The sequence below is a fragment of the Stomoxys calcitrans genome, chromosome 1 (assembly GCF_963082655.1).
Source record: "Stomoxys calcitrans chromosome 1, idStoCalc2.1, whole genome shotgun sequence".
NCBI classification, from domain to species: Eukaryota; Metazoa; Arthropoda; class Insecta; order Diptera; family Muscidae; genus Stomoxys; species Stomoxys calcitrans.
The window spans coordinates 78,661,087-78,675,277 of NC_081552.1; the positions used below are offsets into that span (position 1 = coordinate 78,661,087).

The following is a 14,191-nucleotide window of genomic DNA, read 5'->3' on the forward strand; positions in this document are numbered from 1 at the left end:
GCGGCAAACAGGTGATACTTTGGATTAAGTAAACAGTTTAGAAACAAGGTCACCTCTCGACAGACGAAGATTACACTATACAAGACACTGCTACTACCCGTGTTGTTATATGGTTCTGAGGCATGGGTACTTGTGAAAGCAGACGAGGCAGTGCATGGAGTATTTGAGGGAAAGATTTTTCGTAAAATATATGGACCAGTTTGCATTAATGGACAATATAGGTGTCATATGAACCACGAGCTGTATGACGACTATAGCATAACTACACGTATCGAAATACAACGACTGCGTCATGTTGTCAGAACGGATGGAGAAGCTCCAGCAAAGAAGTCTTTTGAAGGCAATCACGGTGGTACACGCAAACCGGGAAGACCAAAAGCCCGATGGAAAGATCAAGTGGTAGGAGACACCTCTAAAATTTGAGTCAGAGATTTTAGAATGAGCGCAGAAGAGAGAGGCGCCTGTAACGCTATTCTACGTTCGGCTAATGGAACAAATGTTCTGTCAAAGCCAATTAAAGAAGAAGTTATGAGTTCAGTGTGTGGGGATCAATTGTGATGATTGTTGCCGATACAACAAGCGTGAATATCGGAAAAAAGACAGGCGTTTTAGTTCGATTGCAGCAAATGTTCGAAGAGAAAGGTCACCCCACACCCAAGTTAATTTATTGATCGCCTTCTTCGCGTACTAATGGACGATGAGCTCTATGGATCGACTAGATCACCAAACATCTATTATTTTTTTGTGCAGGAATTGATAAGCAATTATGATGAATTGAAAGCAACCTTCAGATATGTTAAAACTCAGATTAAAGAAACATGCGGCTGAAAAGACGTCATGAAGTTTCTCTTGAACCTCACTCGCGTCTTCCGTCACTTCATTGAGAGGTGTGAATTCCCTTTTGTAAAGTTTAACCAGATCCCTAATATCTGCACGCTGAAACTCTCGTGCGATTCTAGCTCTTCTTACGTTTATTGTGATGCCGGAAACTCGGAACAGGTTGCCTAAAATCTGTTCATAAATTTCTTACTCATGGGCTGATCATGATCAAATGCTTGAAGAAACATTGGAAAAAAATGTTGCAACAAGGTATATTTAAGTGTATATTTATTATAACTTCCTCGAGCGTTTTTTTGTCATGTCATACGTATGTGTCTCTTAAACTAGTGTTCTAGCTTTCGAGCCACAGTTACTAAAAAAAAAAATGCCCAAAATGCTGAAATAAAATCGCTTTGTGCGTGAGGTTTTCTATCGAATCACCTTAAACGTAAGATTTTATCTAGTGTTTAACTCATTAAAATATGATATAGGGATGGCTAGGTTAGGTTAGGTTTAAGTGGCAGTCTGCCATCAGACTCACTTAGACTTTCTCGTCCATTGTGATACCGCAGAAGAAGGAAGATGCCTTCAAGTTCCTACCGTTGAACCATTCAGATCGTTTCAAAAAACCCAATAACTTGCAAATGTTCACATCCGCTAAATCAGACAGGTTCTCGCAGAAATGAGAACCTAAAGTTGAACTTCTTTTGACTGCTAATGAGGGACACACACACAGAAGGTGTTCTATAGTCTCTTCTTCTTCGATGTCCTCACAGCTTCTGCAAAAGTCGTTGCTGGCAACCTTCAGTCTGTCAGCATGTTTTCCGATTGGAGTGACCTGTCATAACGGACACAGTGAACGAGACGCCTGCTCTAGCCAATGACAGCAAAGCAGTAGACCTCTTCAAGTCTAGATTAGGACACATAGCTCTGAAATGCTCACAGCCTCCTCTTGGTGACCATCTATCATTTGATATCCTTCCAGTGTCCTAGAAGTGTCCCTAGTCTCGCAAGCTCGTTTGCTTTACAATTCCCAGGGATATCTCCGTGGTCCTGCACCCAGAACAGGTGAATTTTGAACTGTTCAGCCAACTCGTTGAGAGATCTGCGACAGTCGAGGGCGGTTTGTTTGTTCAAAAATACGTTCTCCAGGGATTTAATGGCTGCCTGGCTGCCTGACAAGATATATATGTCGCAATGACATTTAATATTAGCTATTCCACCACTTCCTTAATTGCAAGGATCTCCGTTTGATACATACTGCTGTGGTCGGGTAACCTTTTCGATATGACCAGTTCTAGATCTTTAGTGTACACCCCAAAGCCCATCTGGTCGTTAAGTTTGTAACCATCAGTATAGAAGTCTATTTAAACTCTGTTACCATGAATATCGTACTTCCAATCGGTTCTATCAGGAATAGTGGTACATTACATTCTATTAAAAAGCGGCTCCGGTAGGGTGTAATCCGCACTGCTTGGAACATCGGATACTGTATCAAAGATAACACTGTCTCCGTAACCGATACATGATCAATGAGAAGGATCCCTTAACCTTATGGCAATGGTCGCTGCAATTTGGGTAGCCACAATGTCCAAAGGCATTAGATGTAGCATTAAATGCAGTGCACCAGATGGTGTCGTCCTCAGTGCGGCTGTGATGCACAAACAAGCAATTTTTTCAATCTGGTTAAGTATTGAGCAGTAGTAGGACTTTTGAAGCACCGTTCACAAGACCACAACACCATATAGCTTTATAGGTCTGACAACTGCAGTATATATCCAATGCATGACACGCGGTCTAAACCTCCAACTTTTGCCAATGGCTCTCTTGCGGGTGTATAGGACAACAATCGCCTTTTATGCCTTTCCAAAATGTTTGATTTTAAGTTCAATTTCCTGTCCAGCAAAACGCCCAGGTATTTTGCGCTTTCTGTAAATGGAACATTCTCTCCACCCAAGGAGACAGGTTCCACTATAGGCAACTTGTATCTCCTTACAGCACTTAAGGTTTGAAAACGGCATCACTGAATCGTGTGCCATATATAGGGAAGCCAGCCAGTAATGAGACTTGTTTATTTCAAGGCTGGAAGAAGAAAAACATTTGGACTACTCATTGCAAGAATACAGGCTCTGTGTCTGCTATTCCCCGTACCCTTGAAAAGTTTAAGTCCCGGAATTCTTAGTCCACGAACGATTCCTCCACACACCCATGGTTCCCCCTGCCATCAGGAGATCCTTTAATGCCGCCGAAGCGACCTTACAATGGTGAAGATTTATCTGAAGAAACTGGACCATTATCAGGATTCAGAACTTCCACCACTGTAGTGTAAGCCTCGTCTTCTGATTCTACCAATAGTTCATCCTCACAAGATTCGTTAGAACTTGTCATGATGAGCTTCCGTACGCATCCAGGAGCAGGAATATATTCTTTCTTAACTAAATCTAGTGCTGCGCCTGGTCAGATACATTTCAATTGAGCGTTGATCCCCGGAGGCAATTAGTCTGTACCGGCCTGATAGCAGCCTGCATCGTCACAAACTGGAGCATACTGATGACAGTCCATTGACTATCCTACTCCAATTATTCTTAGGTATGCAGCCCTGTTTGTCTCCCTTGTCGACAACTGCCATCACCAAACTGTCCCTAGCAACATTACCAACGGTTCTTGTTCGCTGTAGTTCTAGACGTGTAGTCTTTGGGGTAGCCTGTGCAGTGAATTTCCGAGCCCAATTTAGGGAGTCTCTCTCCCTATTAGTGAGAGTCTTAAGATCATTCGCACCAAGCCTCTCAATAAACCTGAGAGCGATGCGTCTTCTATTATTCCAACCTCTTAAAGAGCGTGTTGGTTTGCCGGGGAAGGCCGATGGTCTGGCCAAATTATAGGCATGCGAAGAAAGAATAGGTTCGGCCTTGTCCTTAAGACTTGAACCAGGTGTCTTCGTCAAAAGCCCCTGTTGACCAGTCTTCTGTCGGCTAGTGGAGCCTGGAGCAGTCGCTCCACCAGTCGAGGTTTCAGTAGCAGACAACATGCTACGGCCTGATACCACCACCGCAGCTGTTGGGTCTTTGGAGTCCTTTCTAAGCTTATTCCCGGGCTCTAGATCTGCCGCTCCACTGAAAACAGACGCAGATCATCAACTGCCTAATGGATACCTCTATCGCAGCTATCCTTGAGTGACTTCAATTTTTCTTTCAAAAATAATGAGCTCTTACGAGTTACAGGAAAATTCTTGTGGAGTGAAATAACAATACGTCCGCTCCACTCAACGGTTCAAACAGGGATATGAGGTTGTAAAGACCCGGCCGATACGGGATGACTATGAGCACCACACAGGCTGGAACTTTAAGCTCCGACTTGTGTGGTACCCATCGTTATCACGGGAAGGTTAGCTGAAAGATAACACGAGGCATAAATTTGGCTCCAGATTTGTGGTTAGTCAGAGACTAGCCACAATCCGCATAAAAGCCAAATTCTTCAACATCAGCCTTCTTTGTGCCCATGTCTCGAAGGAAGACAAAGACGAGCAGACCAAGGATATTTTCTACGAGCGCCTAGAGAGAGAATATGACCGCTGCCCCGCCCATGATATTAAAATCGTTCTGGGAGATTTTAATGCGAAAACACGGAAGGAAGACATTTTTGGTCCAACAGTCGGAAAGTTTAGCCTCCACGAGATAACGTCCAGTAATGGGTTGAGGCTGATAGATTTCGCCGCTGCAAAAAACATGGTAGTTAGTAGCACCAGATTTCAACATAACAAGTAAAAGCGTGCTAAGTTCGGCCGGGCCGAATCTTATATATCCTCCACCATGGATCGCATTTGTCGAGTTCTTTTCCCGGCATCTCTTCTTAGGCAATTAATATGTTGGAGACCTGTGTAAAATGTCAGTCAATTCGAATAAGAATTGCACCCTTTGGGGGCTCATAGGGAGCTGTATCGGGCTATAGACCGATTCAGACCATAATAAACACGTGTGTTGATGGTCATGAGAGAATCCGTCGTACAAAATTTCAGGCAAATCGGATAATAATTGTGACCTCTAGAAGCTCAAGAAGTCAAGATCCCAGATCGGATTATATGGCAGCTATATCAGGTTAAGAACCGATTTGAACCAGGTTAAGAACCGATTTGAACACAGTTATTGGATATCATAACAAAACACGCCGTGCAAAATTTTATTCCAATCGGATAAGAATTGCGCACTCTAGAGGCTCCAGAAGTCAAGACCCAAGATCTGTTTATATGACAGCTATATCAGGTTACAGATGTACGGTCGATCCGTGGAGCGAATATAGATTCGGATCATTACTTTGTTGCAGCAAAGTTTCACACCCGTTTGAACATGGCGAGGAAAGTACGATCTGACACTGCACGGAAGCTGGACATTAAAAACTGCAAACACAACAAATGGCAGCGGCATACTCTACTCGACTGACCCAACTGTTTCATGAAAGCACTCCTTGTTCCGATGATATAATGGCGCAGTGGAAAACTGTTGCCCACTCCATGGAAAATGCCGCGAAATCAGTACTTGGGTACCGGAAGCCTCCTCCAAAAAACCCATGGTACGACCAAGAGTGTCGAGATACTACTGAAGCCAAGAATGCGGCATATAGAGCAACCCTGCAATCAGTAGCAACGCGCCAGATGAAGGAGAGGTATCGGGAGAAAAGGAGAGAGGAGAAACGTCTATTCCACAGAAAGAAAAAGAAAATGGAAAGACGTGAGTGCGAGCGAATTGAGATGTACAGGAGTCAGAATGAAGTCCGGAAATTCTACCAAAGAATTAAACACCAAACCGATGGCTTTGGTGCAGGCACATCCTCCTGCAGAGACAAAGAAGGAAATCTGGTAACTAACACAGATAACATGCTGAGGATATGGAAAGAACTTTTTACCCAACTGCTAATGTTGGCGGCGAAGAGGATACCGCAGAACCAATCTCTGATGATGGTATATAATGTTTACCTCCTAGTCAGAATGAGGTCCAAGTGGCAGTGACCTGACTAAAGAACAACAAGGCAGCAGGAGGCGACTGGTTACCCGCTGAACTATTTAATGCGAACTATCAATGCGGCTTTAGACCTGGTAAATCCACCCTAAACCAGATATTCACACTGCGCCAAATCCTGGAAAAGACCCGAGAAGGACAAATCAACACCTACCATTTCTTTGTTGACTACAAAGCCGCCTTCGATACTCCTTTATGTTCAAAGGTATTTCAAGCCATGTCTGAGTTTGGTATCCCTGCAAGATAATAACACTCTGCAGGATGACACTTGTTGATACGCTTTCCTCAGTAAGAATAGGAAAGAATCTCTCCGAACCATTTAATGTCAAACGAGGTTTCAGACCTTGAGACAGCCTATAGTGTGATCTCTTTAATATCCTGCTGGAGAAGATTATACGAGATGCAGATGTGAATAGATATGGCACACTAATTACAAGAGAACACATGCTACTCGCCTATGCCTACGACATCGATATCATAAGTCGGTCACCGGAAGTAGTAACTGCAGCCTTAGAAAGAATCGAAAGAAAGTCAGTGAAAATGGGTCTGGCAGTAAATGGAGATAAGACGAAATGGATGGTTTCAACTCCCAAAAAGCCTTGCACAACCGAGCAGATAAAGAAAATGTAGAAAGTTGCGCACCACAGTCAGTAACTTTATCGACATACCTCGGCACCGCCGTAACCGAAACGAATGACACCAGTTTCGAGATTAAGCGAAGAGTAATACTGGCAAACAGATGCTACTTTGGACTAAGTAAGCAGTTTAGAAACAAGGCCACCTCTCGACAGATGAAGATTACACTATACAAGACACTGATACTACCCGTGCGTTATATGGTTCTGAAGTATGGGTACTTGTGAAAGCAGATGAGGCAGTGCTTGGAGTATTTGAGAGAAAGATTCTTCGTAAAATGAATGAATGAACCACGAGCTGTATGACGACGATAGCATAGTTACACGCATCAAAATACAACGGCTGCGTTGACTGCGCTGCGTTGTCAGAATGGATGAAGAAGCTCCAGCAAAGAAGTCTTTTGGAGGCAAACACGATGGTACACTCAAACCGGGAAGACCAAAAGCCCGATGGAAAGATCAAGTTGTGGGAGACACCTCGAAACTTGGTGTCAAAGATTTTAGAATGAGCGCAGAAGATCGAGGCACTTGGAACGCTATTCTACGTTCGGCTAATGGAACAAATATTCTGTCATAGCCAATTAAAGTAAAGTAAGTAAAAGAGGTTGCAAAGAAGTCATTACCCTAGTGTACACTCGATTAATCGTGTTATCTCACGAAATGGTAAACTCGAGGTAAACCGAGGCGGCCAGGTCATGCGATTTGACGCCGTTATACTATTTCCTGTGAGGCTACATCAAGTCTATAGTCTATGCCAATAAGCCAGCAACGATTGATGATTTTCTACGATTAAAGAACGTGAAATTGCAGCAGTATCGGCCGGTTTAGTCTTGAAATCGTCGAAAATTGGGTTCAATGTATGAACTTCTGCAAGTGTGCTAATTGAGCTAGCGCCCGATAATGCTATGTCGAAGAGAAATACTCTAAATTTGACAATTTCTCCCTAATTTCATTTGAAAATGTATTCCAATCTTCCTGTGGACTTTTCTACTTTCAAATAACTCTGTGGTGCACCCCCAGAGACTTGGTCCCAAAAGTTAAAGTCAATTTCGAGCTCTACTCCCAAAGACCTTTCATTTAAGATCCATATTACCATGGTAGGTTAATATGTTCGATGAGGGGTTATTAGGGGGTGGGGTAGCCAAACACTAAGAGCCATAATTGGATATCAGATTAGTTTTTCTACTCTCAAATACCTTTAATTTGAAACCTATATTGTAGTGATTGGTCTATAAATCCGTTTCGCGGGTTTTGAGGTGGGCGTCCCTCCTAGCCACCCCACCTCCCGTTTTTAATACCAACTTTTAGTTACTGTAAGTCTGCAAACAAAATTTCCCTTAAATCGCACTACCCATTTTCGAGATCTGGTGTTTTTGAAAATTAGGGTAAGAGGAAGAGTCACCGCTGCGCCTTCTTTTACACCATATATATAACTTTCTTTTCAATTACACTTCTTTGCATTTACTAAGTTACCTTTATATTTTGCGGTCACATTTTTAAAGAACTTTTAGACTATTGTGGAAGCTTGTCCCAGGGTAGAAGGGTTAAAAAATAAAACCGAAAGCAATCAATGATTAGTTCCTATATTTTATTTATTCGAAGGACAGGCAACTTGTCAAAACAGTAGTGGAAAGCACATGATCAACTTTGAATACTCTCTACTGTACCCCTCGTGGTCTTTTTATACCCACCACCGAAGGATGGGGGTATATTCATTTTGTCATTCCGTTTGCAACACATCGAAATATCCATTTCCGACCCTATAAAGTATATATATTCTTCATCAGCATAAAAATCTAAAACGATCTAGACATGTCCGTCCGTCTGTCTGTTGAAATCACGCTACAGTCTTTAAAAATATAGATATTGAGCTGAAATTTTGCACAGACCCTTTTTTTGTCCATAAGCAGGTTAAGTTCGAAGATGGGCTATATCGGACTATATCTTGATATAGCCCCCATATAGACCGATCCGCCGATTTGGGGTCTTAGGACCCTTACCCTAATTTTCAGAAACGCCAGATCTCGGAGATGGGTGGTGCGATTTAAGCGAAATTTTGTGTGTTCTCATATAGTTCACTAAAATTTCGGATGGGGTACCTAGGGGAGCCGCCCCACCCTAAAACCTACCAAACATATATTTTGAGCAACCGCGACAATATGGGACTCAAATGAAAGGTATTTGGGATACGAAAACGTATCTGCTATCCATTTGTCGAACCAAGTGCTAGGGGGACCACCCCAACCCCCAAAACACCCTCAAATCAGACATATTTACCGACCATGGCAATATTGGACTCACATGAAATGTATTTGCGAGTAGAATACGAATCTGATATCCAAATGTGGGACCATGTTTCTGGGAGTCCACCCCTTCCCCAAAACACCCCCCAAACAGGACTTATTTTCTGACCATGGGAATATGGGGCTCAAATTAATGGGTTTTCAGTGTAGAATTCGAATCTGATATCCAAATATGAGACCAAGGGTTTGGGGGGCCGCCTCTCCCCGACCGACCATTACAATGTGGGGCTTAAATGAAAGTTATTCGGGGATAGAGCCAAAATTGATACCCATTTCCGGGACCAACTTTCTGGGGGTTTACCCCTTTCCCAAAATACCCCACAAACAGCAATTTTTTACTGACCATCGCAATATGGGGCTCAAATAAAGGTATTTGGAAGGAGAATACGAATTTGATATCCAAATGTAGGGCCATGTACGTAGGGCATCACCCCTTTCCCAAAACACCCCCAAAGAGAAAAATTTTTGACCATACCAATATGTGGCTAAAATGAAAGGTATTTAAGATAAGAAAACGAATTTGATAACCAATTTTGAGGCCATGGGTGTGGGGGACGACTCATCGTGTAAACTCCCCTTAAACCAATGGCAATATGGGGTTTAAATAAATGGTATTTGAGACAAGAGCACGATGCTGATATTTTTTCATGGACAAGTATCTGGGGGACCACCCCTCCCCCGAAAACGCCACTAAATCAGAAATTATGAGAATATCTGGCTGAAATGAAGTATTTTAAAAATGGAGTTCACCTTACATCCAAACTTAAATTCGTAGACCAATAGAGATCATATGGGATTCAAATAAAAGCATTTATATTGTTAAACTGTTAGTCAAGCGATATACTATTTTCGTAGCATGGTATTTCACTAAAAGATCTTTAATTGTCGAAAATAAATATTCCAAAGAAACTTTTGTTCCATATAAAGTAAAAGAAGGCGCAGCGGAGCGGGCCCGGGTCGGGCCCACAAAGTGTAGTTCGTGCCATTTAATATATTTATGACTTCAGTTTCGTTTAGTATTGTTTTATTGAAATATGTGAAAATAAATATTCCAAAGAAACTTTTGTTCCATATAAAGTAAAAGAAGGCGCAGCGGAGCGGGCCCGGGTCGGGCCCACAAAGTGTAGTTCGTGCCATTTAATATATTTATGACTTCAGTTTCGTTTAGTATTGTTTTATTGAAATATGTTATTCTTAGCTCACGATATATTGGACAGCTGCCTATAAAATGTAGGGTATTTTCGGGTTCATTCAAGTTGCAAATAGTGGCATTCCTTCGAAAACAACGGACGTTCAAATCAAGCAAACACATCGTTGAAATCAAGCAAACCGCTTCTAGCTTTGAGAGTCGACAGCGTTTGCACGAAAGTTATTGTAGTCCTTTATCTTAAGAAGATCGATTATGTCTTTTGGGAATTTACATAGTGGTATCTGGATGTTGGGGGGTTGAAAAATTTTTTATTGCCAGTATATGAGGTAATCTATGTGGACTAAGCCGTAATATCTTGTTGATATAATCAAAATGCATCCTCAGCGTTGTCACAAATAAAGAGTTAATCCAGTCTCGAGGTATAGTACATAGTTCGGAGTGTTAACCGGTAAATATAACATTTTATTTATAAGAAAAACCTAAATAACTTTTCAACATCATCGAATCGCTCGAAACCCCAAACCTGTACCGCATATAACATTAGCAATTTAAGAGTTAAGTACTTAACTCTTAAATATTTTGACCATGAAGAATTTATTGCCATCTTCGAATCAGAGGGCTAATTCCTTAGATGATTCCTAAACGACAGGTTGTAACAAATATCTACACCGAGATATCTGTTGGTATTTACTATATTTATCTTTTAATCTCCACTTCAGGTGAGATGCAATCTTTGGGCCCTTACGGAACAAAACATTCTTGGACTTAGATACATTAATTTTCAAATCTAATTATACACAATAGTCCTGTAAGGAATTGATCATTTCCTATAAACCAGCAGGAGAATCAGACAAAATCACAATATCGTCCGCATAAAGCAAAACTTTTATGTTAATATTCGCAGCATTAACACCACCAGGAAGTTCATCTGGGAGATCGTTCACATATAATGAAAACAGTATCGGACTCAAAATACATCCCTGTTTGACAACTGATTCCACTGAAAAATAATCCGACAACTCATTTTCATCCCAGATTCTAGTCCTAGTGTCCTTGTAAAAAGTTCCTAAATTCGTATGAGTTTTGTGGAGAAGCCAAGACTCGCGAGTTTGAAAAATTTACTACTTCTAGGCATGAAATCAAAAGCAGAAGAAAAGTCAACAAAAAAGGCGTATGTAAATTTGTTATTAAAATTGCTAATTCCCGCTTGATATTTATTCAAAACTAGCTAACCGGGGCCCGCTCCGCTACGCCTTATTTTACTTTATATGGAACAAAAGTTTCCTTGGAATATTTATTTTCGAAAATTAAAGATCTTTTAGTGAAATACCATGCAAACTTGATTAACAGTTTAACAATATACATAAGTGCCTTTATCTAAATCCCACATGATCTTTATTGGTCTAAGAATTTAAGTTAAGTATTTCACGATGTCCACCGTAGCGCAGAGGTTAGCATGTCCGCCTATGACGCTGAACGCCTGGGTTCTAATCCTGGCGAGACCATCCGGAATAAATTTTCAGCGGTGGTTTTCCCCTCCTAATGCGGGCAACATTTGTGGGGTACTATGCCATGTAAAACTTCTCTCCAAAGAGGTGTCGCACTGCGGCACGCCGTTCGGACTCGGCTATAAAAAGGAGGCCCCTTATCATTGAGCTTAAACTTGAATCGGACTGCACTCATTGATATGTGAGAAGTTTGCCCCTGTTCCTTAATGGAATGTTCATGGGCAAAATTTATCAATTTTGCAATTCTCACGATGTCTGATTTAGTGGTGTTTTCGAGGGAAAGGTGATCCCCCAGATACTTGGCCCTGAAAAAATATCACCATCGTACCTTCTCTTAAATACCATTTATTTAAACCCCATATTGCCATTGGCTTAAGAGGAGTTTACAGGATGAGGCGTCCCCCAAACACATGGCCCCAAAATAGGTTATCAAATTCGTTTTCTAATCTCAAATACCTTTCATTTGAGCCACATATTGGCATGGTCGAAAAATTTGTTTCCTTTGGGGGTGTTTTAGGAAAGGGGTGATGCCCTAAATACATGGTCCTACATTTGGATATCAAATTCGTATTCTACTCCCAAATACCTTTCTTTGAGCCCCATATTGCTATGGTCATAAATTTTCACCCTTTGGGGGATGTCTTGGTGAGAGGCGGCCCCCAAACAATTGGTTCCATATTTGGATATCAAATTCGTATTCTACATTCAAATACCTTTTATTGAAGCCTCATATTCCCATGGTCAGTAAATAACCCCCAGAAACGTGGTCCCATATTTGGATATCAGATTCGTATTCTACTCGCAAATACCTTTCATTTGAGTCCCATATTGCCATGGTCGGTAAATATGTCCGATTTAGGGGTGTTTCGGGGCTTGGGGTGGTCCCCCTAGCACTTGGTCCGACAATTGGATATCAGATGCGTTTTCTCATCCTAAATACCTTTCATTTGAGTCCCATATTGTCGTGATTGATCTAAATATATGTTTGGTAGGTTTTAGAGTGGGGCAACCCCCCTAGGTACCCCTTCCGAAATTTGGATACCAAATTTTTATTTTTAGGGAACTATATGGGAACACACAAAATTTCGCTTAAATCGCACCACCCATCTCCGAGATCTGGCGTTTCTGAAAATTAGGGTAAGAGGGAGGGTCCGCGGCCCCTTCAGATATCAAAAAATGTGGTACCCTATTTTCACCACGGGATCATTGTGCACCATCTGTGAAAATTTCAAGAAAATCGGTTCAGCCTTTTTTGAGTCTATAAGGAACACACAAACAAATCTACAAACACAAATTGATTTTTATATATAAAATGCTTGATGACGTATGAGGAACTGCACCTATTTTTCCAGTAGAGTCTCTTTAATAAAGTCGGCCTGTTATGCTGATATTTCGAGCATGGTATACTAATTTTAGATAACAGTGGCATCTGGTCCGAATAAGGTTTAGTTAAAACAGTAAATTCATCAACAAATTGAAGTAGAACATATGCAGCAGTCAATTACTGAGTTTCCCATAACTCCGCAGAAGCTAGATTGACCACCCTCATCATTTTTTGTCGTGCCATTTAGAATTATACCTCCGATATTTTGAATAAGTTCAAGTAAACATTTGCCCTGAGTATTCAAGATTTTATCCTTTGATTGCCTATCTTGCCTTAAAAATTGAGTATTACGTACGAGATTGTTATCAAGTATCTGTTCCTCACCAACGCAAGCATTCAGGTCGTCCATTATGCAAAAACTTTCAGGATGTAAGTCCTCCAAGAAATTAGAAAATTTTTCTATATCGCTTCCCCAGTTGGAAGAGTTCAATTTCAATTTTCAATTTCATCTTTATTGGTTCATTATTATGTTCATATTTACAAAGCAGAGTTATGAGATCTTATCTTTTGGATATTACTGCATATAAGACTTAGGATCAAATATATTAAATTACAATAGCACAGTTAAGATAATGAGTTTAAAGGAAAAATAAAGGGGAAAAACCTTTCTATGAAATTCACACAATTGGAAGAAAATATATACATACTCAAAAATATAATAAAAATACTCAAGATAAGCATATGATTTCCATGTGATGATTAAAAGGGAGAAAAAAGAAAAGACCGTAAATTTATGTTAATTCGTTGCATGACCTTATCAATTGATAAGTCGAATATTTTACTTTGTTGAAATAATTATCATTAAGTCTATCGACAAATGTATCCAGTTTTTCGTAGCCTGTTTCGTCATGAAGTAGCGCCGTAGAGTACCTCCAGTCCCTCCTATTTATGATTTTTAAACATTTGTTTTGCAAAATTTTTAGTTTTTTCCAGTGTGATTTTGCAGTCCTATACCAAACAGGACATCCGTAAGTAAGAGAGGGCCTTATTACACTCTTGAATAAAAGATTTTTGTTAGAATAGTTGAGTGTGGACTTCTTGTGGATTAAAGGCCATAGTGAACGAATCGTTCTTAATGTTTTTTTGCAAACTTCATCGATGTGCTTTCCAAAGTTAAGTTTTTTATCGAGCGTAACTCCCAAATATTTAACGCTGTCAGCAATATCAATTCTTTCAGTACCGAAGTAAAATTTTCTGATAGGCAATCTTTTAGGAGACTTGTTAAAAGGAAAAATAATGGCCTGGGTTTTATTCGGGTTAATCTTAATTTTCCATTTTGGAAAGTATTTATTACAAGCCAGCAACCCGGTTTCCGTTTTTTAAGAAGTGCAGTTGTTAACTTGCTTGTAGTTATTAACGCCGTATCATCTGCGTAGTATG

The 14,191-nt window shown here is 40.7% G+C and overlaps 1 protein-coding gene across 1 annotated transcript in view; it reads right to left on the reverse strand.

Moving 5' to 3' along the window:
- The window catches only part of LOC106094654 (uncharacterized), a 50,569-nt gene extending 37,409 nt beyond the window's left edge, over positions 1-13,160 (reverse strand). Inside the window, exon 1 of the mRNA XM_059365662.1 lies at positions 13,007-13,160. Coding sequence (XP_059221645.1) covers positions 13,007-13,160 — 154 coding nt within the window. The remainder of the gene's footprint in view (positions 1-13,006) is intronic.
- Between the last annotated feature and the right edge of the window lie 1,031 nt (positions 13,161-14,191).